General features: G+C 47.7%; 1 protein-coding gene across 1 annotated transcript in view; it reads left to right on the top strand.

Moving 5' to 3' along the window:
* The first annotated feature begins 16,075 nt into the window (after positions 1-16,075).
* The window catches only part of LOC147113478 (inactive carboxypeptidase-like protein X2), a 294,748-nt gene continuing 284,587 nt past the window's right edge, over positions 16,076-26,236 (top strand). The window contains exons 1-2 of the mRNA XM_085994619.1: positions 16,076-17,012; positions 17,720-17,821. Coding sequence (XP_085850745.1) covers positions 16,766-17,012; positions 17,720-17,821 — 349 coding nt within the window. The 5' untranslated portion in view covers positions 16,076-16,765. The remainder of the gene's footprint in view (positions 17,013-17,719; positions 17,822-26,236) is intronic.

Genomic DNA, 26,236 nt, shown 5'->3' with positions numbered 1-26,236 from the left:
GGAACTTGGGATCATGCTCACCACTCTCGAAATCGCGAGAAAGGGGGGGGGTTCGCAGCCTTTTTGGCACCGCTTTCCGTCGTCACGTGGATTTGGAAACTTCTGGCGCAGTCGATATTCTCTCCTCCCTCGAGGCGGTGGGGTAGACCCAGCCTCGATGAGCGCTCGTTAAGGTTGAGATCCACTAAGTCAATTTGGGTTCATGGAGCAGACCCAGATGCAGGCTATGCACTTGGGAGAATCTTGTGGCATCGATCGCCGGTTCTCCAGAGGGTTTCTTCTCCGTCGGCCTGGGTCGTCGATGATCTCCCGACCCCAGTACCCGGGCCACCCTCGTCGTCTTCTCGTCGTGGCCGAGCCTTGTTTGGCTGAACACCGACCACGTTGTCCTTTTACCGAAACCGTCCGTCTTTAAAAAGACGAAAACGTTTTAATCGATCTGCCGAAGTGGAAGAGGCGCCGATCCGGGCACCGTCCGCCCTTCTTTCGTTCCTCGTAGAAGAAAGTTCTTGAAGAAATGGAAGCCTGAAGTCGCCCAACAAGAAACCGTGGCAGTGAAGAAGAAGTTGTTCAAGTAACCCGAAGTCCGAAGTAACTTAGATGGACTTTCAATCCATAGTTATACTCTTTTGGGACAGTCTTATCTCCCGCCAAATCATAGTCCTGTCTTTGTATTAATTTTGGCGGGCAGAAATCTCTGCAGGGGCGCTTTGTCTTGTAACGGAGCCGGTGATAACTTAAACTGGCCTTCCTGGCCGATAATGTCTTTCAATGTCTTTTGCATTGTCACCGTGGCTCGGTTCGCATATTGATCGGTCCGGACATTTTCCTTGATGGCTGCTAAACGGTTTTTCCTTTGTACGATAAATGGGTATAAGTGTTTTTACATTGTCCGCCCATATCTTGATGGGCCCCATCCTGTACTTATAATCCATTGAATATGTATGCTGTTGCTCTGAGTTTCGGTTCCCAGAGACTGGCTTTCGTGGGCTCACTGTCTTCAATCCACAAGCCTGTCTGGCTTGCAGTAACAGAAATAAAATGGTTCATAAACTGATCACGGGGCCTGGCGGCCATTTTGTATGCCCTTTTATCAAAGGTTTTTCTGTGCAAGCTTACTTTGGTCAATAAACAGTCTTATTTTATCCAGTTTTCTTGCGTGATTTTTGCTGAAAATTGCGAATCTTACAGGCCCCCCTGTGATACTGATAGCTTGCTTAAAGTATCAATAATCCTTGATGAGCAAATTTTCCCTGATTCCCCACATCCAAACATTCCTGGCACTTAACTATCTATGCCCCTCACGACACATGCAGTTCCCATTTCCGGAGAAAAATGAAAATTACCTCATGCACATTTGGAATCATAGACAGCAAATCTTAAACTATAACACCTTCACCTGTCAGATGGGCAGGGGTTGATACCCTTTTGCGCCATCTGCATGCATCTTTTATTAATCCAAAAAAACTTAAGAACAACTAATAACATGACAATACTTATTTCCTTATAACCCAAAACAATCAAAAAAAAATTTAAATGGAGGGACGCTTAATCTTATACTAGCAGCTTAGAGTGGGGTATCTGCTTCCCCCATCCGCACATAGCGTTCTCTCCATTCTCCTGTGTTCTCGTGCCTCTGGAGGCGTTTGCTTCTTTTGCAATGCACGAAGAGCAAAAATATCACAATCAAAACCTGACATACTACTAGGATATGGGATGCTATTCTAATCCAGGCGGGGACCTCTATGTTGGTGAACAAGTCCCACCATGGTGGGATGGTTATGTCCAAGATGTCTTTTCCTATCTCTAAAGTCTTCTGCTCCAGTGTATAGAAATGTTTCTGCGAAACTATAACGGCTTTTAAAACCTTGGTGAGGTGTTCGGGAAGAGGGGGAATGACATAACCAAAATGCGCGACAAATCGTTGTAAGTCTGTGAAATTCTCTTTGATAGTGATGTGTACAGTGGAGGGCGCAGGAATGGGAACAATTCGTTGTTGTGCCACTTGAACCTCGGCCCTGGGTTTGAAACAGAAACTGCTATCACCGACCGAACACCACTCGTGTTGTCCATATCGGTACTGAGGCGCTGCAGTGGTGACGCAGTATGTCCCACCCCCGATATATGCTACCTGTGGGGGCACATGGTCCTCTGCCATTGCCTCCATGGTGCAATTCACCGGCTTCGCGCTAGCGGTTCTGAACCCGCACTGTGGTTTCAAAAAGGCATTCAAGTGCTGGGGACACAGGATGATGTGTGCTCCCCGGCTCCGACATCCCGAGAGGTCGGTGCCTGTCATCGTACGCTCCCATCTGATGACGTAAGGCGGGACCACTGCGTAACGAATGTGTGCGCCCCCCTGAATGACTCCAATGTTCTCTACTCTGTATACCGGGGCGGGCTTTGCTGCGGGACCCAACACCGGCATTCTTACTACTATTCCCATAATAGTGTGATTCGAATGTCCGCAGTCCACTGGAACTGGGTATGCTTCTGCGGCTAGTCTGAGCTGGCACGGGCTTAATGCATTCTCAAAAGGGTGGAGCGCTTGCAAGTGCTTGTTGCTGATCCAGGACGGGACCAAACCCTGTTTTAAATCCTCAAGATTACTGCGGCCCTCGCCCAATAACCACGCCCCGTACAGCACACAGGCCTCGTTTTGCGCAGCTTGATCGGACGCATTCCGATCCTCCTTAATGAGTGCATTTACCGTTCTCGCGTGTTTCTCCAGCTCAGCAATTATGTCCTTAAAGTGTAGTGTCATGGCCTGGTCCTCATGCAACTCAGAACCCACGACCTTGTTTTCGTCTGTCAATATGTTCCTTAACTGGGCTTTTAAACCGTTGATCTGTGTCTGCAGCTCCACGTTATCTAGAGCGTTGACAACAGATGTCCCGGTATTAAAAGCAGTGAATATGTCATTTACAGTACCCCTTCTTTGCCTCCCGACTCGATCCAAAACTTCTGGCGGTGTGGTGTATAATTTGTCTCTGTCGATGTCGGCAAAGTCAAATTCGTAAAATTGTCTAAACATACTGGTTAACAGGACCTGGTATAATTGTTCCGTTTCTTTGGGACACCACTCCGGCAATCTTACCTCAGTGAGATTTAAAATCACTGAGGCCACCGCGTAGTGTACCCCTTGGTACAGCACCTGACCGGTGGGTACCAATACTAAACCGTTCCCGGGTCCCTTGGTGGTGGTTGGGCACCCTCCTTTCTGGGCTAGTGCTACCGGAAGCGTGGGCAGGGGCTTGCGTGGGCGGGTGATGAGTTCAGTGGCGTTCACCGGAATAGGGGAGTATGGGGCTCCGCACGCTCGAGTGCTAACATCCCATCTCATCCCCTTCCCTTCATCCTGCCACTGCCTCTGGAAGAAGATGGACACGCCCTTGGGGCAGACGCGTCTCGAACCCCACATACAGACATATATTCCCTCATCCGGTTCCCACCATTTGTCCCAACACACACGTAATTGTCCGTGAGTTCCCGTAATAGTCCGATGGGTATTATTACCCAGTCGCTCCCACTCGACCGTAGAGTTTCTCATGTCCTTGCCCAGCTTTCGTAGCCACCACCATCGCCTTGGTGGTACGTTCCCATTGCACACCAGACAAATCCTCTTTCCCACGGTGACGCTGACTCTGGGCGCTAGGATCCTCACTCGAGGGCACGTTAATGAAGTCTCTTGGTAGGCAAAACCGAAATTGCTGGAATATTCCGTAGAATTCGTTCCCAGCCAACCTGGCCATCTCCCTTGGTGGAAGTAGGTGGCGGTTTCCTCTACCTCTCGCTCCCCCGTCCCATCCGTTGCGATGGGGGCCGTGTCCCCGGAGCACCCGAAAATGATGACGTCCTTGGTGCGGCCTCGGTAGGCCCACCCGCACCCGATCGCCATGAACGCGACGACAATCCTTTCCATCGTATCCCAGGTTTCTGTAACCAACAAAATGATGTAGCCGGGCTCCCGATAGGTGCTGGCCTAAATTAATTGGACGCGCGGGTTCCTGGACCCCGCTCCCTAACAAACACACATACCGGGCAGACTTCAAAATTGTACTCTTAACACCATATACTTTACATTCCTTAAACTATGACCATAATTACCTATCTTAACTTATGTACAGCGCCGCCCTCCGTGGGGCGGCTTTCCGAATCCCTGTGAGGTCTGTCGCGTGCCACACCCTGCGGTGGGGCTGCATTGATCTTTGGCCTTGATCCCCCGCAGCCTGTCGCTGCTGAACGGGGATCATGTCTTCCTGGGGCTGCTTTAAACCGTGGTTGGGGAGGATGGGGAGAATCTGGCCAAAATTTTCTGGGCTGGGGCGCTCGAGCTGACCTACGAGGGGCTGCTTTGGGTTGGGCTCCCGGGGCCGATGGACCTGGGGTCGTGACTGTTACCGTCACAGCCTGTGGTTCCTCCACAGCTGCCGGCTCCAGCTCCCCTTCCTCAGGCTCCGCCCCCCCGGGGTCGGGATCTGTGGCTTCCGACTCCACCTCACCTGTCCCTACAGGTAACGAGTCTCCACCCCCACTCCCTACCTCCCCCAAGCTTGAGTCGAGGGCGGGACTGCCGTCCTCTGACTCTTCCTCCTCCGTGATTGGGTCTAAAGCGAGGTTGAGCTGTTCGGGCTCTCCCCTGCCTAAATCCCATTCAAAAGATGAGACCTCCCACTCCAATGGGATGGCCTCTCCCTTCACGCAGGCTACTGCTCCAGCCTGTGTGGTCTGTGACTCTGTTACAGGCTGAGGATCTTTGTTCTCAGACCTGGTCCCCTTTGGTGGCCCTTGTGTACCCGGTTTAAACAGTTTACACTGGTTGATGTGAAACCATTTGGTACGTCGGGGCGTCTTCACTGCATAAACCATGGGGCTGGCTTTGTCTACAATGCTGTATGGCCCCATGTACAGTGGTTCAAAACTCCCTACCCTGGCGTAGTTTCGGACCATAACCTGGTCCCCGACTACCCACTCTTGTTGTTTCCGAGGTTCCAACAACAGTTTATTTCCCTGGTGCTGTCTTCCCATGTTCCCAGCCGCCTGCCCATAAATCTGTCTCAGGCGCTCCAAGAGGGTTTGGGCGAATTTGTCCCGTTTCACCTCTCGGAGCTGGCCCTCAGTGAGCACCGGGGCTAGCACATGGGTGGGTGTTCGCATGATCCTTCCAGTCATTAACTCGTGCGGGGAATACCCCGTGCTTTTGGACTGGCTGGCTCGGATCCCCATGAGGACTAAAGGCAGGACCTCCGCCCATTTCTGGGGCGAGCCCATTGTCTCTTTCCTCAGCTTTTCCTTGAGGGTCCGATTCATACGCTCAACAATCCCGGATGACTGGGGATTGTATGCTACGTGCCACTTTCCCTCAATGCCCAAGAGCCTGAGGGCGTTCTGCATTACTTGACCGGTGAACTGACTCCCTTGGTCGGACTCTACAAAACGGGGGAGTCCCCACCGTGAGAACACTTCCCGAATCAAGATCTTAGCAGTACCCAGTGCCGTAGCTGTTCTGCACGGGAAGGCTTCTACCCATTTGGTGAACACATCTACCAGGACAAGGCAGTACTTATAGCCTCCCTGGGCGGCGGGCAGGGGCCCTATGTAGTCGACCTGAATCGACTGCCATGGTCCCTCTACCCTCCTGATGTGCCCCATGGGCACCTTCCTTTTGTGGGGGTCTGGGTTGTTAGCAGCACACACAAGACAGCTTGCGCAGAACTCGCGGACATCGTCCCGAAGTCCCGGCCACCATCCCGCCTGCTCCACCCGTTGCCAGGTGACCTCAGGTCCGGGGTGTCCCGCTCCTGGACCCTCGTGGGCCAATTGCAGGAATTCCCTTCGGTGCTGCTGCGGCACAACCCACTGCTCCTTTCGGAACAGCATACCTTCTTTGACTGTGAGGGCTGCCGTACTGTACGGACCTTCTACCTGTTTGCCCTCTGTGATGGCTTTTAGGACTGCTTTTAGGGCGGGATCCAGGGTTTGGACGGTCTTTAGGTCTGGGGGCGGTGTCACCCCTGTGTTCCCGGGAATTCCCTCCCTGCCTTGGATCGCCGCCACGGGTCAGGGTTCGTATGGGTCCCAGAGAATGCCGCTGCGGGCACCCTCCCTGGCTAGCGCATCCGCCTGCTGGTTGCCCTGACTGCGGGGTTCTGTAATGGAGTGAGCCTTCACCTTATGGATGAACACCTCTCCTTTCTCCCCCACAGCTGCTAGGATCTTCTCCAGCAAGGGCTTAACTGTTAAAGGCCGCCCGTCCGCGGAGGTGTACCCGCGTCGGGACCAGATGGCGAGGTACTCCGTACACGAATTGCACGTGAACATGCTGTCTGAGCAAATCGTGTATGGGGTTGGGAAAATCTCAGGGTGGGTAACCACGTACGCCACCGCGGACAGTTCAGCCTGCTGCGCGCTCATAGTGCTGGGGAGCTTAATTGCCAGGGCAATGTTTGCCGCAGGGTCATAAACTCCACACCCTGTGAGTCGCTTGCCGTCAGCTACAGTGCTAGAACCGTCTACGTAGATCTCGCGGCCCGTGGGATGTATCCCGGCCCGTAAACCTATGTTAACTTCCCATACCCCTTCTACGGAACATTGATGGGCTGTCCCGGGATATGCCATATTGGCTGCGAGCCTTGGCGCGCAGAGGCCTTTAACTTTGAGATCCATCTGGGAAAGGAGGAGGGTCCAGCGCGCAATCCGAGCGCTGCTTACAGTCCCATCCTTAATCCTCCCGTCCAGAAGCATCTTCGTGGGGGTGTGATGGGTGAGGAGCATAATGGGAGAGGTCCCTGTGAAGATCACTGATCTGTTCACAGCCCAATGCGTGGCCAGGAGATGCCATTCGCAATTGGAGAAACTCCTCTCCACATCCGTGAGCACCCTGGAGGAATAAACTACTGGTCTTAGCTTGCCGTGCCGCTCTTGGAGCAGCACTGCGCTCAGGCTGTCCCCACTAGCGGCTACCTCCAGAAAGAACTCCTCTCCCCCATCTATGGCCCCTAGGGCTGGCGCGGTCTGCAGATCTCTTTTCAACTTCTCGAATGCTGCCTGGCACCCCTCGTCCCAAGACCACTCGACTCCCTTGTGTAAGAGTCGAAGTAGCGGGGCCGCTGTGGCAGCATAGTCCTCGATGAAACCTCTGCAGTACCCGGTCAGTCCCAAAAAGGACCTTACACCCGTTACTGTGTTGGGAATCGGCAGATCTTGTATAGATTCCCGTCTGGCCTTATCTATGGCTCTTTCCCCAGCGCGGATGGCCAGACCCAGGAATTTAACTTCCTGCTGGCCGATCTGGGCTTTCTTTGGGTTTACTTTGAAACCCTTCCTTTCTAACAGTTCTAACAATTCGGCTAACAGTGGGCCGTGCTGCTCCCTTGTATCTGTGAACAGGAGTAAGTCGTCCACATACTGCACTATCTGGTTGGGCTGGCTGAACTCTTTCAAACTCCCCGCCATGCACTGATGGAAAATGCTGGGGCTGTTGTGAAAACCCTGTGGTAAGCAGTTCCAGGTGTACTGTTGCCCTTTGAAAGTAAAGGCAAACTTGTACTGGTCCTCCCGCCGCAGCGGAATGGACCAAAAACCGTTCGAGATGTCCAGCACCGTGAATGTGGTCGCCGATGCTGGAATACTCCCTATTAAGTCTGCAACTGCTGCTACCGTGGGCGCGCAGGCTGGGATATTACTATTGAGGACTCTATAGTCCACCGTGGCTCTCCACGAATTGTCCGGTTTCTTTACCGGCCATAATGGGGAGTTCACGTGGGTGGCTATCGTCCTCAATACGCCCTGCTGTACCAATGAAGATATTGCTGTCTCCATGTCGGGTTCTGCCTCCTTGGGGAAATTATACTGCTTTTGGGGTCGGATCATGGGGTCCCCGTCTACGCTGACTTCGAACCCAGTGACTCTCCCGCAGTCGTGCTTGTGGGTGGCGAACGCGGTCATATTTTCTGACACACGCGCCTGCAAGTCCGTTGGGACATTTGTTATCATGAGCTCGAGATCGTAACCTCCTGATGGCTTCATAGTGCACAGGGCCCCCTTTTCTTCCTTCCCCGGGATTACGACTACCTTACCTAAACCGCCCTCGGCTCCCCAGAGACAGTGATTTCTCAGGTCCACGAGGATCCCGTGTTCCACCAAGAAATCAGCCCCGAGGATGCCTTTCCCCCCCCCCCCTCTTTCCACTTCAATAGGATGCACGTCCATGTGGTGTGGAGCGCTCCCAACTGAATGGAGAGCGGGAGGGAGTGCGCGCCAGCCTGTGCTCTACCTGTGAAACCCGCTACTAAATATGGAGCCTGGGCGGACAGAGGTGAGGCAAAAGGTTTGTCCGTGTGGATCAAGGTACACGAAGCTCCCGTATCCAACAGGTAACTACCCCTTTGTTTCTCCACCTCCATCTCCACCACAGGTCTTCTCCAAGCGTCATAGCGGAGCGGACACAAGTAGATGGGCTGCGCGGGCGTCAGTCATTTAGGTGTTTCGGCTGGGGTCTCGGGGGCGATAGGGTTGTTAGCAACCGTTACCTTCCCCTGCCAGGTCATCAGAGACCGCATAGTCTCCAAGACTGACTCGATCGCAGCGGGGTCCACAACCGCACCACCCCCTTCATTCGGGGCAAAGGCTACGGTTGGGTTCTGGACTGGTGTTGGGGCAGCGGCCTGCACTTGTGGTTGTGCTGGTGTTGGGTAAACTCTCGGGCCGTTGGCGACTCGGGCTTGGGCTTGATCTTGGGCTGCGGCGAACGCTCTCTCCCTCTTATCCTTCCAAGGATTCCTACAGTCCTTGCGCCAATGACCCTCCTTCCCACACCCGTAACAACTGCTATTTGCTTGGGGATGGCGATTTCCCTCCTGACGCCATTCCTTTTTAGCAGAGGCTGCAGGTCTCACCTCATGCACCTTTCCTTTCACAACAGGCGTTTTCTTGCCCTTGTTGTTTCTATAACTGATCGTGAGCTGATCTAGTACTACTTCCTCCGTGGAGCGGGCGTTAGTGGGGTCAAACCATGCTTTGGCCTGTTCCTTCACTACTGGCAGGCAACCTGCTACCAGGCACCGAAGCCAGTGAGCCCTTTGTTCGCCATCCAGCCCGGCCCGGGCCGGCCCGCCCGGGCAGCTGCGCCGATACACTGGCCACAACCTGTCGGCGAAAACCCGTGGGGGTTCTCCCTCTAACTGCACTGTCTTTTCTAAACGGAGGAACGGAGTTCCGTCCCCCTCTCCCATGATCTCCAGAATCTCATCCCGTAGCAACTCATAGTCCCTGTGCCCTCTCTTGCTCTCGTCAGGGAGACACTGGAGGAGCGAACTGTCCAGGGAGAACAGCAGCATTTTAGACTGTTCAATCCCGTCGCAGTCATTGACTGCTGCGGTCTGCTCCACGTCCCTGAAATGCACGGAGGGATCTCCTGACTCGGAGAGTTTTGGGATGTGACTTATCATCTCTCTTAGCTGTCGTGCGCTATGAGGCATTATGATCTGACTCTCAAGGGGTCCGTCATCGCCATTTTCTTCATTTGGACCGATCCTCCGGTGTCTCGTTGGACACATTGGCGCCGACCCCGACTCTACTGTCTGGGGTTGCTCTACCTCAGGGCTCTCTTCCTCTACCGTCTCCGTCTCCTGTCCCGGAGTCCAAGACTCCTCATAGGCAGGAGGCGCAGAAGGTTCGGGGGTTGGTACCCCAACTGCCTCTTGTGGAATCGGTCTTTTGGATTCCTTGGCTAGCAACAGCTGACTCGCTGGTGGATTTATGAGACACACCAACCCGTTTGCCTTCGCTAGGGCCTTTCTCAGGTCCTCTAGCTCCCGGCGGCAAGTGCTGTGGTCGGTGTTCTCAGATCTATCCTCCATGGCCATTTTATATGCTGCCCTGGCTCCCAGGAGCTTTTCCTCTTGGGCATCTACTTGTTTGGCTAGACGGGAACACCTCTCTCTCATTCTACCTTCACTGGCCTTGGCCTCAATGACCTGACATTTTAAATATTCTACCCGGGTTTCGTGGCAGCGAATTACAGAGCGGCGTTCCTGGTTCAGCGCGTCAAGCGATTCAATCAGTTTTTGACCTCCCGCAACCTTTTCCTCCACGCCTTTAAGCAAGCCGTTGATCTGGACTGTCTGTGCTGCAACTACCTGGTCCAAAAGCTGGACTTGCTTCTTGTAGCACATCAGCCAGACCGCCTTTTGTACAGATTTCTTATGCTCTCTACCCGCTGTCCACTTGATGGCTGCGTCTAGCGGGCGCCTATCCCTTAGTAGATCAGATATCCATTGTTTTGTGAGGTTGACTTTTCCGAAAACATAATCTGCTATTCTTTCATCCATCACATTTCGTTTATTCAGATCTTGATCTAACACACTACTTTCCTGCTGCCAAGGTCCTGCCGCGGTCGCCATTTCTGTAGGGGGTTTCTCTTGCTCTTTCTGGTCTCCTGCCAGGCTTCGTGCAATAATTACCCTTGAGTGGTTCGACCCACTCCCCCCCTACGGTTCTAGACCTTGGACTTAGGTGCAGAGAACAGTAGTGCAGAGAAAGAACTCAATAGACCAGGTTGAATAGCACGAAATGGATGCTTTTATTTTTAAACAGTTTGAAGCATTACAAAATACATGTCATAGGCACAGATTAAAGTTACTACAATCATGCACAAATTTATGAACTTGACTCTATGGAAATGGGGAACACACGGCACATCGAAAAAGGGGAAACACATTACGATTTCCCTTAACTCCCTCCCCTATACCTAAACTAAGTTTCGACCTGGGGAACTTGGGATCATGCTCACCACTCTCGAAATCGCGAGAAAGGGGGGGGGGTTCGCAGCCTTTTTGGCACCGCTTTCCGTCGTCACGTGGATTTGGAAACTTCTGGCGCAGTCGATATTCTCTCCTCCCTCGAGGCGGTGGGGTAGACCCAGCCTCGATGAGCGCTCGTTAAGGTTGAGATCCACTAAGTCAATTTGGGTTCATGGAGCAGACCCAGATGCAGGCTATGCACTTGGGAGAATCTTGTGGCATCGATCGCCGGTTCTCCAGAGGGTTTCTTCTCCGTCGGCCTGGGTCGTCGATGATCTCCCGACCCCAGTACCCGGGCCACCCTCGTCGTCTTCTCGTCGTGGCCGAGCCTTGTTTGGCTGAACACCGACCACGTTGTCCTTTTACCGAAACCGTCCGTCTTTAAAAAGACGAAAACGTTTTCATCGATCTGCCGAAGTGGAAGAGGCGCCGATCCGGGCACCGTCCGCCCTTCTTTCGTTCCTCGTAGAAGAAAGTTCTTGAAGAAATGGAAGCCTGAAGTCGCCCAACAAGAAACCGTGGCAGTGAAGAAGAAGTTGTTCAAGTAACCCGAAGTCCGAAGTAACTTAGATGGACTTTCAATCCATAGTTATACTCTTTTGGGACAGTCTTATCTCCCGCCAAATCATAGTCCTGTCTTTGTATTAATTTTGGCGGGCAGAAATCTCTGCAGGGGCGCTTTGTCTTGTAACGGAGCCGGTGATAACTTAAACTGGCCTTCCTGGCCGATAATGTCTTTCAATGTCTTTTGCATTGTCACCGTGGCTCGGTTCGCATATTGATCGGTCCGGACATTTTCCTTGATGGCTGCTAAACGGTTTTTCCTTTGTACGATAAATGGGTATAAGTGTTTTTACATTGTCCGCCCATATCTTGATGGGCCCCATCCTGTACTTATAATCCATTGAATATGTATGCTGTTGCTCTGAGTTTCGGTTCCCAGAGACTGGCTTTCGTGGGCTCACTGTCTTCAATCCACAAGCCTGTCTGGCTTGCAGTAACAGAAATAAAATGGTTCATAAACTGATCACGGGGCCTGGCGGCCATTTTGTATGCCCTTTTATCAAAGGTTTTTCTGTGCAAGCTTACTTTGGTCAATAAACAGTCTTATTTTATCCAGTTTTCTTGCGTGATTTTTGCTGAAAATTGCGAATCTTACATTATTAAGCTATTATTAGACAGATACTCCTCCAATCTACTGCTTAGTACAGTTTCCATTATTTTACTTGGTATTGATGCAAGGCTAATGGGCCTGTAGTTACCCAAGTCCGATTTTTCCCCCTTAGTAAATATTGGCACTATGTTTATTTGCTCCCAATTCTGCAGAACTGCCAATGCCCTATAAATCTTTCATTATTGTAGTTTCCTTCAGCGCCCTAGGATAAATGCTATCTGGCCCATAGAATTTGGCACTCTCCAGTCGTTTTAACTTATCAAGTGCCTCCATATTGATTTCAAAATATTCTATGTTATTTATTGGACCGCAATATTTGGCTAGCGAACCAGTATTTTCCTCCCTAGTGAACACTTCTGGAAAATAACCATCAAGTGTTAACTTCATTTTTAATTAAGAAAGATTTTGAATTTGAATTATTCATCCACATTTATTTCTGAAGATCTAACGTCCTCCTAAGCAATCTTCGACAATTATGGTAAACTCTTTGAAATACAGTCGTGCCTTTGCTGTTACTGTATGCTGCTATACATGACTTCATCTACAAAGAAACCCGTGTGATAGTTATGTGAGCTACAAAATTGTCTAGTATGGTTGATATTAATTGGTTTTTGGATGAGACATTCGACCGAGGTCCTGTCGACCCTCTCAGATGGACATAAAAGATCTCATAGCACTATTCGAAAAAGAGCTGGGGAGTTCTCCCGATGCCCTAGTTAACAATTATCCCTCAACTAACATCACTAAAACAGATTATCTGGTCATTTATCTCATTAGGGGTGGTTTCAGGCCCTCAGAAATTGGGCAGGCAGGGAGTCAATATCGCCTGCGGTACATACCTGCGGAGGTCCCGCTGTTTTCTCACGGGTACCAATTTTAACCTGCTCTTCTGAGCAGGCGGAAGGGACACCCATTGGAAGCTGTCGGGTCCCTCTTTAAATATGCAGATCAGGCTCTAATGATGTCATCGGGGCCCGACAGTTACTTTAGCCAGAGACCTGCGCAGTAAAGCTGTTGTAGGGAAGAGGAGTCAGGGCCAGCAGAGGGCAGAAAAGCGAAGTTTTTTTTATCCTTTTGTAAAATTTTCTTTATGGGACCAAGAGGAGAAGGATGCTTCTCTAGACTGCAAAAGGAAAGTTTAGGCCTCCCCTGCCCTGGGCTTACCCCCCAGCCCACTGCAGGGCCCTCCCCAGCACCCTCCCAGCCTCTTGCCTGAGTGCCGGGGACGTTCCTTCGGTCTCTGGCAGTGGCCTCCTGTTGACCCACATTCCGCTCCCACCCACTGGCCACCTGCCACCAGTTTTGAGCAAGAGACTGATGGGGGCCTATGCAGATGAGGCCTGGGAGTTTAATTCCCTGAGTCTCACAATGCCGACATCGGAGCAGTTTGTCACCCATCTTGGCTCCCGCCCACATGACTGCCACCCTAAGTTAAAATTTCATTGGCTGTGAAGTGCTTTGGGATGTCCCAAGGTCATGAAAGGTGCTATATATATGCAAATTATTTTCTTTTTTCTTAAAATTGGAGCTATTGATGTTTGTGGGACCTTGCTGTGCACATTCTGGCTGCTGTGTTTCCCTACATTGCTACACTTCAAAAGTACTTCATGGGTTGTAAAGCACTTTGGGAAGTCCTGAGGTTGTGAAAGGCTTATATTATCTGAAGTGATGGGGGAATTTAGTAGAAGTCCAACATGTAATTTAGAGGCAACAAAGAGGTCCTGTGTGTGGAGGGCCAATATCCCTGATTATTTCTCGCACAATGTTTTGCTTCAGTTCACAGAAAGCACAGGCTTGCCAATGAGAGCTGACTTTTTATTGGGTACAAGTAAAAGTATCTGGAGCAGTTGGAATCATAACAGGGCTTCTTTACACTGATACCCCCCCCCCCTGCTGTAAGGTAAAAAGTTTTATTTTGTGAAAGTTAGATCAATCTGTCAAAAATAGATAAAAGAAAATCTTTTCCCCCTCCCTACCTCAGCTCTGCACCCACTCCATGCTATAGTAACTGACCTTGGCCAGGTTGATGGTTCACTGGTACAGCTGGCAAACACCAGGGTACAGCTGGTGCATCAGGGCCAAGACGTTGGGTATCACAACAACAACAACTTGCATTTATATAGCTCCTTTAATGTCGTAAAACATTTCACAGCAGCTAACGCCTCACAGCAGCATTAGCAAACACAATTTGACACCAAGCCACATAAGGAGATATTAAGAGGTAGGCTTTCAGGAGCGTCTTAAAGGAGGAAAGGGAGGTAGAGAGGCAGAGAGGTTTAGGGAGGGAATTCCAGAGCTTAGGGCCTTGGCAGCTGAAGGCACGGCCACCAATGGTGGAGAGATTAAAATCGGGGATGCTCAAGAGGCCAGAATTAGAGTACAGAGATATTGGAGGGTTGTGGGGCTGGAGGAGATTGAAAAGACAGGGAGGGGCGAGGCCATGGAGGGATTTGAAAACAAGAATGAGAATTTTAAAATCCAGGGGTTGCTGAACCGAGAGCCAATGTAGGTCAGCGAATTCATTCACGTGAGGAACCTGAATACAGTGATCTGTTCGCAACCAGATCGGTAGCCAACTGGAGCAGCTATGGAATACCAGACTAAATCTTACCCATGACATTTCAAACAGGGAGAGATATTCGATTCCCAGACAGCTCTTGCTCACCTTAAGCAGATAAAGATGAAAAGAAATGGCCAAGCAATATTATGGGGAAACATTCTCCGGTAGCAGACACTGCCATGGCAAATTTAAGATGGGGTTATTTTCTATCCTGAACTAATATACATTTCGACTCGTTCCAATCACTTCAGAAAAACAGCTGGAATAAAGCTTCGCTTTTCCAAACACTATTCAGTGAGCGGTTTACCAAGTAACTCACCACATGGGAGCAGTCCAATTGGGATCCAGCGTGATGTTAGCACACTGCACACATCAGCACCATTGGGGTTAGACAAAAACTTACATAACACTCTCTAAAAGGGACCCGTCCAGAAATGACGAACATTTATTTGAAAACAGAAGCAGTCACAGCCCCTGAGTCGTGGCGGAACAGCTGCATGTGATAAGTAAATCGACGTGGCCAGAGTCTTAAAGAAAACTAAGGGTAGAAACTTCAACAATACCGGCTCTCGGTCGATTGTACATTGTATAAACATATCGCCATCTCATTCTGGTTCAGGAGGAAACCCAACTGTTGGGAGCTTGTGTTAAGCAAACAGTGCAGTCGGTTAGACACCTGTCCCAGTTCCAGTCCTCCCGCCCACCGGATCTTGAAGTTGTAACTGTTTTGAATTTTGAAAACGATGAATTTCCCAGGACCATTTTGCACGGCAGTGAATAATTCTACCGAACGCTATATGGAATTAAAAAAGACAATTCTTCTGATCCCATGCCGTTTCAATTTCGCTGTTACAAGAGGCTCTTCCTGGCCATCCAGTTTTGGCCACTGCCAGATAGACCTTAATTGCGGCGCCCAATAAAGGCCGCCCACAAACGGCTAGATTTCTATAATTAATGTTCCCATGTTCGGATATGAAGGTGATATTTACAACAGGGCCTATTTCAATCACTAGAACTGTTAAGGGGAAAGGTACGAAGCACATTTCCTTCAGCCCATTGCACTTCGTTTCCAATGGGAACATTACGGTAGATTAAATAACAGGCTTAGAAACACAGCCGAGGTATATTGCTCGCTTTAACAACTTCAAGGTAAAATTGCTTTTGCAAACTTTCGATTTCTTGGCACTTAGTAATGCTCAAAAAAAATGGTTTTAAATGACCTGTGGATGGTTTTTCAGCTAAAGCGACAGATCGGATTAAAAACGGTGCCTTCTGTTGCTGAGAACACTCTTCACCCTATGAAATGATTCTTTGTGACAGTGTGAAAGATTAATAGTGCAGCCGCTCTGTTGAAACCTGCCTCACATCTGAAACGTGTCTGTGGAGAGAAGGAGCTGGGTGTTTCAGCTCATTGCAATACCTCGCACCAGCGAGTACTCAGCACCTCTCGCTAACTTGTCTCTGCACTCATGCGGAGTCTGTCAATTGAACAACTCACGCTTTCTTTCTGGCCATCCTCTCGAAAACGCCCGAAACGCGATTGCTGCAAGAACTTAAAGACAGCTGGAGATTCCCACTAATTCGGAAAACTCCATGCAAACGTGAACGCTGAAAGCGAGAAATCAAATTTAAAAAAAGTTGTGTTCAATTAATTTTCTCGCTCTGCCGTTTCTGGATTTGATCAGTTTCGGGAGCCACGCTGGCAAGGATCTCAGTAAACCCAGGAAAAAAATGGTGCTTAACCTACAGGCATCAGCATTATGAAACACACACACACACACACACACACACAGGCAAAAATAAGTATTTATTGACATTGTTTTATTAGAGGTTTAAGAAGATTAATGGGTGGTGCCAGCTGCCAAACCTCTTCTAAAGCAACACGCGTTCTACTGCTTTGTAAGGAGATATGGTTTTGATTACTTTGTGTTCATGGAAATTGTACAGTGCCTCTGGATTTGGCCGAAAGCAAGCTCTGAGATCCTAGTGCCGAAGTCACCTGCCAATATCCAGGCTGAAGTCTCTCTCTCCTCTCTGTCTGACGCACTTACAATCACATGGACCTCCTGAGTTCAGGCTCATCAGATCTTTGGATCATGGAAAGTTTGTGAAAATTAAAAAAATAAAACGCAGAGGAATCGATAGCAGTTTGAGTGTCGGTTCACCATTGTGTTTCTGGCCACAGTTGTTTTGGTGGAGTCAGTGGTGAGTTGCTCTGCAGTTACTACAATGCTTCCTCTGACCCGTGGCTATTGCGTTGCAGTTCTGGGTCTTTGCTTATGGGGGTTAGTGATCTTCTCGGATGTTGCCTGTGGGAACCCTGCAGAGGACCACGATTACTACCTGCAAGAGATCATTTCCAGAGAGGGTTACCACTACTACCCCGAGGAGCGTCGAAGGAATTCACAGGTTCCCGTGGAAAGGGAGCCCCGGGAGAAAGTAAAGAAGGAAAAAGAGAAACCCGTGGGAGCGCCAGGTAAACAGTGGCTGTCATGAACACAAAACGGGTTCAGATTATTGCCGAGTTAGATGTATTAGTATATAATATGTATCCTAAAATTGCAACGCTGTACTTAGGCAGTCGCTGTATGAAACTTAAAGCAAGCGGTTATATTTTAAAGTACATACAGAAGAGGCGATTGGGGTTAACATTTTAACTAGAATAATATCGCATGGACGATATTTGTAGAGAAAAGTTATAAGTGTGATCAAGATTTGTAAACAATGCCGGGCAACACCGACGACAGATAGTTTATTAATATTATAAACTTTCCCAGAGTTTCCGCGCAGGGACGAACACATTTTTTGTATATAGTGCAGCATTTAATTAAAAAAATTCAAAGTTAAAGACAAGTTTCATTAGAATTGCGCTCAAAATAAGCAAATTGCTGCAAGGAGCATGAATGATTCATGCGTTGTAGGTGTTTTAATGAACAATGGGACTGTGGTTTACATATAAATTATCCAGAACGGTTGATAACTAAAGGGACACTTGGGAAATACGATAGAAAGTGCAGACAATGTGTGAGTCTGCTTTACTTTTACAAAACGTGGATTCGATTTTACTACAGGGTGTTAATACTGCACTGTTAAGCTGTCTCTGAAAGTTGCTACTATAATAACTTTGAAACTATTTGATATTTTATTATCTAAAATTGTTCATGCACTGTCTCCATTTTCCAGTCAAAAATGGGAATAAAAAAACAGAGAAAGAGAAAAAGTCCAATGGAAAAACACCAAATAGTAGTCAAGAAAACTATAAGGTGACTGAAGAAAAGATTGAGAGTAAGTAATGAAATCTTTATTATTGGCCCAGTCAACTTCACTGACAGTTAATTCTTATTGGTACCCAGAAACTACATGTTGTGTAATCATTAGATTGTGCAATCTCACTATAATTGAACATTTGCTGCAACCTATATTGTAACATAGAGAAAGGGTTTGGAATGAATAAATATGGGATCAATACCAGTGCAGGCATTATATGTGCAAACCAGCTACTGGCTGCGAGTGTCAGATAGAAACATAGAAGATAGGAGCAGGAGTAGGCCATTCGGCCCCTCGAGCCTGTTCCGCCATTTAATGAGATCATGGCTGATTGTCCAAATTCAGTACCCTGTCCCTGCCTTCTCCATATCCCTTGATCCCTTTAGCCTTAAGAAATATATCTAACTCCTTCTTGAATATATTTAATAAGTTGGCCTCAACTGCCTTCTGTGGTAGAGAATTCCACAGGTTCACCACTCTCTGGGTGAAGAAATTCCTCCTCACCTCAGTCCTAAATGGCTTACCCCTTATCCTTAGACTGTGACCCCTGGTTCTGGACTCCCCCGCCATCGGGAACATCCTTCCTGCATCTAGTCTGTCTAGTCCTGTTAGAATTTTATAAGTTTCAATGAGATCCCCTCTAATTCTTCTAAACTCCAGCGAGTATAAGCCCAATCGACCCAATCTCTCCTCATACATCATTCCTGCCATCCCAGGTATCAGTCTGGTGAATCTTCGGTGCACTCCCTCCATGGCAAGAACATCCTTCCTCAGATAAGGCGACCAAAACTGCACACAATACTTAAGGTGTGGTCTCACCAAGGTCCTGTACAACTGCAGCAAGACATCCTTGTTCCTGTACTCAAACCCTCTCACTATGAAGGCCAACATACCATTTGCCTTCTTAACCGCCTGTTGCACCTGCATGCTTACCTTCAGCGACTGGTGCACAAGGACACCCAGGTCTCATTGCACTTCCCCATCTCCCAATCTATTGCCAATCAGATAATAATCTGCCTTCCTGTTTTTTCCGCCAAAGTGGATAACCTTGCATTTATCCACATTATACTGCATCTGCCATGCATCTGCCCAATCACCCAACCTGTCCAAATCATACTGGAGTTTCCCTGCGTCCTCCTCACAGCACACACGCCCACCCAGCTATGTGTCGTCTGCAAACTTGGAGATATTACATCTAGTTCCCTCGTCTAGATCATTAATATATATTGTGAATAGCTGGGGTCCTAGTACCAATCCCTGCGGTACCCCACTAGTCACTGCCTGCCACTTGGAAAAAGACCCGTTTATTCCAACTCTTTGCTTCCTATCTGCCAACCAGTTCTCTATCAAAGTCAGTACCTTAGCCCCAATCCCATGTGCTTTAACTTTGCATGCCAATCTCTTATGCGGGACCTTATCGAAAGCCTTCTGAAAGTCCAAATACACCACATCCACTGGTTCTCCCTTATCTATTCTACCAGTTACATCCTCAAAAAATTCCAGTAGATTAATCAAGCATGATTTCCCTTTTGTAAATCAGTGTTGACTTTGTCCGATCCTGTCACTGTTTTCCAAGTGCTCTGCTATTACATCTTTTATAATGGACTCTAGTATTTTTCCCACTACCGATGTCAGGCTTACCAGTCTATAATTCCCCGTTTTCTCTCTACCACCTTTTTTAAATAGTGGGGTTACATTAGCTACCCTCCAATCCATGGGAACTATTCCAGAGTCTATAGAATTTTGGAAGATGACCAGCAATACATCTACTATTTCTTGGGCCACTTCCTTAAGTACCCTAGGATGTAGATTATCAGGCCCTGGGGATTTATCGGCCTTCAATCCCATCAATTTCCCTAACTCCATTTCCCTACAAATACTGATTTCATTCAATTCCTCCCTCTCATTAGACCCTATGTTCCCCGACATCTCTGGAAGGTTATTTGTGTCCTCCTTTGTGAAGACAGAACCAAAGTATGTATTTAATTGGTCAGCCATTTCTTTGTTCCCCATTATAAATTCCTCTGATTCTGACTGCAAGGGACCTACGCTTGACTTCACCAATCTTTTTCTCTTCACATATTTATAGAAGCTTTTACAGTCAGTTTTTATGTTCCTGGCAAGCTTACTCTCATATTCTATTTTCCCCCTCTTAATTAATCCCTTTTTCCTCCTTTGCTGAATCCTAAACTGCTCCCAATCCTCAGGTTTGCTGCTTTTTCTGGCCAATTTATATGTCCTCTCCTTGGATCTTACGCTATCCCTAATTTCCCTTGTTAGCCATGGTTGAGTCACCTTTTTTGTTTTACTTTTATGCCAAACAGGGATGAACAAATTCTGTAGTTCATCCATGCAATCTTTAAATGTTTGCCATTGCCTATCCACCGTCAACCCTTTAGGTAACGTTCCCCAATCCATCCTAGCCAACTCGCGCCTCATACCATCGTAGTTTCCTTTATTTAAATTCAGGACCCTAGTCTCTGAGTCAACTACTTCACTCTCCATTTTAATGAAGAATTCTATCGTATTATGATCGCTCCTCCCCAAGGGGCCTCGCACCACAAGATTGCTAATTAATCCTTTCTATTTACATAATACCCAGTCTAAGATGGCCTGATCTTCCATCTTGGATCCACATATCTTGAACCTTTTCTATATACATTCGCCATGAAATAAATCCAGTGACATCATCCACGTGTGTGACACAGAATGCCACTATCCATTGAAAGATGTCAATATTCCAACTTTCTACCATTAGACTACTAAGTGATTGGACTTCAAATCTTTTGCTATCATTAATGTGGCCCAAGATCATATGGTTTATTGATGCGCCAAAGTGTATGTCATGGAATTAATAACACAGGTCAAAATTTAGAGAGAGAATAATTTGGAGGCTAGACATTTTCTCAAATGCTCAGTTAACATTGGTCAGTTATACAACACAGTTTGCTTCAGTGTAAAGCAGCTTTGGTTTTATGTGAATGAAAGCTGTGCAGTGAATTCAAGAGTGAAGTTTGCCAGAACGAAGTCGAGCATTGTTAGATCATCTCACAGAAGCAGCTCACACTACTTCAGCTTTGCGTTGGCTGAGGTATAACTATACTCAGTGTGAGCAAACTTTACAAAACTCCCAGGCAAATATTGTATCTCCAGGGAACTTCTGACATTGTTTAATGTTGAAAAAGAACCAACTGTCCCATCAGCCATTCTCTAAATTAGCTTACATTTAGATGCCAGTGTGCAGAACTCTATGCGTGTGTGCTTGCTTGGCCAGGAGCAAAGTGGAGCTGGCAATGTAACTTGGCTGACTGTCCCCGCGTTACCTTAAGCAAGTACTGGCCTCAGCCTACTATATTAAGTATGACAGCATCGTCTGACTTTGCACAAGGATAGAAGTGAATTTATACAATGCCAATTACTGTCAAAGCCTTATTGGAGAGGAGGGGGTGGAACATACTTTCATGAGTTTACTGCACGCTTTGGCAGATTTCTTCAGCTTCATAGTAAAGTTTTTTGCCATTTATTTTGCCTGAAAGTTTGCAAAGAACCAGAAGCAATCTTCACGTTTTACTAAAAATTGACTAATGTAATTACAAGAATAATCCTGAAATGATTAATTATTAAGTTCATCAATATTTGCTTTGACTACTAGCAAACATCTTGTAAATCACCTGGTAAAAACCTATTTATACCACACATGCAAACAGAATATTGTAGGTTTATTTACAGTGAATAGTGTTTGAAACTGACACTGTTTTGACTCCCAAAATTGCACGATGAATTACAAGCCACATGCATACCCAATGCTTGTAAACACTCAAATTCTCGGGTCTCATGGCATCATTTACTAATTACTAAACTAAGTTCTAATTACTTAATGATAGCAAAATACTGCGGATGCTGGAAATCTGAAATAACAACAGAAAACACTGGAAAAACCGTTGTTTGTTTCTTTACCTGTCCTATTAGTATCTCATCTCACCTTGAATATCTCTTAATGTCTCTTCTTTCATCCCCTCCCCCATTTCCCAGCCCCCAAACTGCCTTTTAATCCGTTTCATTTCCTGCCTTTTTTTCTCAGTTCTGGAGAAGGGTTTCGACCCGAAACGTTGAATCTCTTTCTCTCTCCACGGATGTTGCCTGGCCTGCTGAGTTTTTCCAGCATTTTCTGTTGTTATTTCTAATTACTTAATCTTTACTACAGCATTGATTTCCAGATGATAACTAATTATAATCAAATTAGTTAAATGTTTAACAGCTATTTCTACCACTCCATACAGTGCACATCAGTCATCCTTTCTGCACACTGACATCAACAGTTATCACGTGACTAGATTACAGTCCTGTATTTCTGTATCATGGCAAATGCAGCAGGCTTCCATGTTAGTTAGGGTGATCACACGCTGGTCTTTGAACCAGAACCACCTTTGAACCAGACAGCCTGCTTTTGGGAATAACTGTCCAGTAATTTTGATAATTGAACACTAGACAGTAAATATCTGGTTTAAATACTGTGTTTGCATGAATGTGTGCGTGGATAAGCTTCATGTTCATATATGTGTGATCTAGCTCTTAGTCTGGATGGCTAGTGTGGGAGTTAAAAAGAAAAAAAAGCAAGTCTCTATTGTGCACTTTCAGAATTCAACTAGAGCAAACTAATTCTGGCATAAAAATCTACCTCACTTGTCCAGGGTTCAAGGTGGTTTAATTCTGGTGTGACTCCAGTGTAAACTAGTTAGCAAATCTTCACTGATGTAAATGCTCTAGCATCCATTACTGTCAGTATTTGTAGCATTAACTTACAGCAAATCTAGATAATGCAGAATTTGGAAGACAATCAGTTTTTCTTTGATGCAAAATATTAAGGTGTATATATAATTAAGATGAGTTACATAATAAGTATCCTCTTTTACATACCATAGTAGAAATCCACACGAATTGAAATGTTGTCTTTTGTAAATTATAAATCCAAACATAAGGGATGGGCCAGTTCCCAAACTCATCCAAAACAAGACATTGTAATTGTAGAGTGGATTTATCATAATTTATTTGTTTGCCTTTAAGCAAAATAATTGTGCTGTTGTGAATTTATAGTGTTCCTTTTCTCAATGATATGTATATTATTATCCTGTGTTGAATTAGTCATATCTTCAACGGTATTATTCACCAGTAACACAGTATATTATTTCTTTGTGAAACTGCTTTTTGAGCTCCCTGACGGGTCACTTGGTAAAAATGTTGAGACCAGCAAGGTTCAAGGTTTGATCTCTGTTCTGTGGTGAGTTAGCTAATCTCAGTTGGGACAGTGGTGGGAGCACGATAACTGGCCTCTGCATCCCTGAGGGGAGGAAAGTAAAGTTGGCCAAGGTTCTCTGTCCTGGTAGTTACGCGGTGACCTCTGCTGGAATTGCATATGTGTGGACACTCTGTGAGGACATGATTAGGCTTGGTAGTGATATCCCGTATGGTTCAATATCATCAATATACAGACTGTTCAGATTGGTGCATGAAGAAAAGCTAGTTAAAACACAGGAATGCTGCCACAATAATACAAAATAAAATTATTTCAATTAGCTGGCCCTGTTATACTTTTTATCCTGTGCTGTAACATCGTAAAGCACTGCAGTGGATGTTAACCAGGAGTGGGTTTTGGGTGGATGGAGGGCGAGGCGAGTATGAAATGCACCCACTGGCATAAATTTTAGGCCTGGGGTATTTTAAATTCCAGGCCTCATTTACAGGCAGGAGATTTGGGCAGTCCAGAGGCCATCTGTCAGCACCACAGGAAGGCTTGCCAGCACGCAGGTAATTTGTGTGTTGGGAGGGGCAGTGGAGGGGAATTTGGCAGGGTCTCATGGGTGGGAAGGGGGGAAGAGCCCGGAGCAGCAGAGGCCTAGGCCTTCCTTGTGGGGCCTGCAAACCCACTCCTGCTCCTCCTTCCATTGTTTTGCTTACCTTGGAGGCCTCTGCTGCCTTCAAACTGAATGGGGCATCTGCAGTGGGCACTCCACTCAGGATAGGGGTAAAATGTTATTATAAAATATATAATTTATTCTAAATTTTTTGTTTATAACCTTATTTTGGAAATTTTAGAAATATCACTTACTGACAAAAAAATATTTGTTTTGTAAAAAGAACTATTTTGAATGATTCCGTTAATTCATCAACACGTTCTCATGGCAAAATGTTGACATGTTGAAGTAGATTTTTCCCATTATAAATGTTGACATGTTTCTTTGGGGTTTTTCCATTATAAATATGTTAATGTTAAATGTTGACAAAGAAAGCATGACTTAAAATTGTGATGCACGAGTAGGGCTTGTGCACTTGAACTGTATGATACGCACAACGTATACATAGTTGTGTGAGAGTGTGTGTGCATGTGCTGAGATGGTGGCGGGTAGCATGCTGCAGGATGGAGTTGAGGACACTCGCGTCGAAGACAGAGCCTCAGTTAAGAAGATCTTTGAAGTGCTCCTTCCAGCGGGCACTGATTGCCTCCCTGTCCTTGATAAGTACCTTTCCGTTCTTGGCCCACAGTGGGGTAGGACCTTGGGTGCTTGGGCCATAGGTGGTCTTGACTGTGCTAAAGAATCCATGCACATCGTGGTTGTCGGCTAGCTGCTGGATCTCCTGCACTTTCTCCACCCACCATCTGTTTAGGTCGTGAGTTTTTTGTTGGACCTCGGCCTTCAGGCGTCTGTAGAGCTGCTTTCTTGCTCTCGAGTAGTGTTGGATGAAGTCCAACACTGCCTTTAGTGTGCCAGTGCAGCCTTCGGTCACCTGAGGAAGAGAGTGTTTGAAGACTAGGATCTCAAACCCGGCACCAAGCTCATGGTCTACAGAGCAGTAGTGATACCTACCCTCTTGTATGCCTCAGAGACATGGACCATGTACAGCATGCACCTCAAAGCACTGGAGAGGTACCACTAACGTTGCCTCCGCAAGATCCTGCAAATCCATTGGCAAGATAGGTGCACCAACGTCAGTGTTCTTGCTCAGGCCAACATCCCCAGCATCGAAGCTTTGACCACGCTCGATCAGCTCCGATGGACGGGTCACATTGTCCGCATGCCCGATACGAGACTCCCAAAACAAGCGCTCTACTCGGGGCTTCGACATGGCAAGAGAACCCCAGGTGGGCAGAGGAAATGCTTCACGGATACCCTCAAAGCCTCCTTGAAAAAGTGTAACATCCCCACCGACACCTGGGAATCCCTGGCCCAAGACCGCACAAAGTGGAGGAGATGCATCCGGGAAGGCGCCGAACACCTCGAGTCTCTTCGCCAGGAGCAAGCGGAAGCCAAGTGCAAACAGCGGAAGGAACGCACGTCAACCCAAGCACCCCGCCCCTTCAACCACCGTCTGTCCCACCTGTGACAGAGACTGTAGGTCCCGCATTGGACTCATCAGTCACCTGAGAACTAATTTTTAATGTGGAAGCAAGTCATCCTCGGCCCCGAGGGACTGCCTAAGAGAGAGAAGAGTGTGCATGTGTGAGAGTGTGTAAAAGAGACAGTGGCCTAGAAATTGAGTGGGCTTAGCGCCCATTTTGCGGCGCTAGACGGCATTGCGCTGGACTTACAGCCGGTTTTGAAATTGACTAGGGCCCAACATCGCCGTTACACCGGTAGCGCTGCGCCGGCACCGATGACGTCATCGGTGTGCGCAGCGTCCCGGTTGCCGTGGTGACGGGCCCCAGCGCCGAAATTCAGTTGCGGCCGCCTCGCCCATGGCAGCCGCAACTAAGACTCTGGCAACAGAGTCTTACACGACTTTGCGCCGGCGCATAAAGGTGGAGCGGCGGCCGGCTGCTTTCCCGCCGGCCGCCTGCCCGCACCTCCCTCCCCGGACTCCCCCACCCCCCCCCCCCGCGGAACAGATGCTTCTCGGCTGCGAGCCCGGCACTTCCCCGAGGTGCCGGGCTCATTTTTGTGGCGATTTAACCGGCCAGCGGGCGGGTGCAGGCAGCTCCTCCTTAACTGAAGGAGGAGGCCTGCACTTCCCGAGCCTGCCGCACCGCATCGGGTGCCGCAGCGCCGGAATAGCGCCGCAATGCGGCGCGTAGCGCCAGTTTTCAGGCGCAAACAGCCTTCAGTAGCGCCGGCAGCCGTTTGGGCGCGGCGCTACTGAATTTTTGGCGCGCACAGCGTGACTTAGCACCGGCGCTAAATTTCCGGCGTTAAGCCCCGGCGCAGCGCAAACTCAATTTCTAGGCCAGTGCGTGTGCACATATATTATACTAAAACAATTGATGCCCAACTGTAACTTTCTTGGAAAAAACTATTATTTTTAGCACTGTAACTCATAAATTGACTTCAGACTTGGATCATCTAAAAATTTTCCTAATGTGTTTCCATATTAAAATTTTCCTAAAGCATTTCCATATTAAAATTTACATTCAGTGGTATGCATTTAATATCACATTGGCTA

The sequence above is a fragment of the Somniosus microcephalus genome, chromosome 8 (assembly GCF_052327205.1).
Source record: "Somniosus microcephalus isolate GS21.2 chromosome 8, FLI_Smic_1.0, whole genome shotgun sequence".
Classification (NCBI taxonomy): Eukaryota; Metazoa; Chordata; class Chondrichthyes; order Squaliformes; family Somniosidae; genus Somniosus; species Somniosus microcephalus.
Note: the sequence above shows the minus strand (reverse complement) of the source record. Positions and strands in the feature narration are given on the sequence as shown.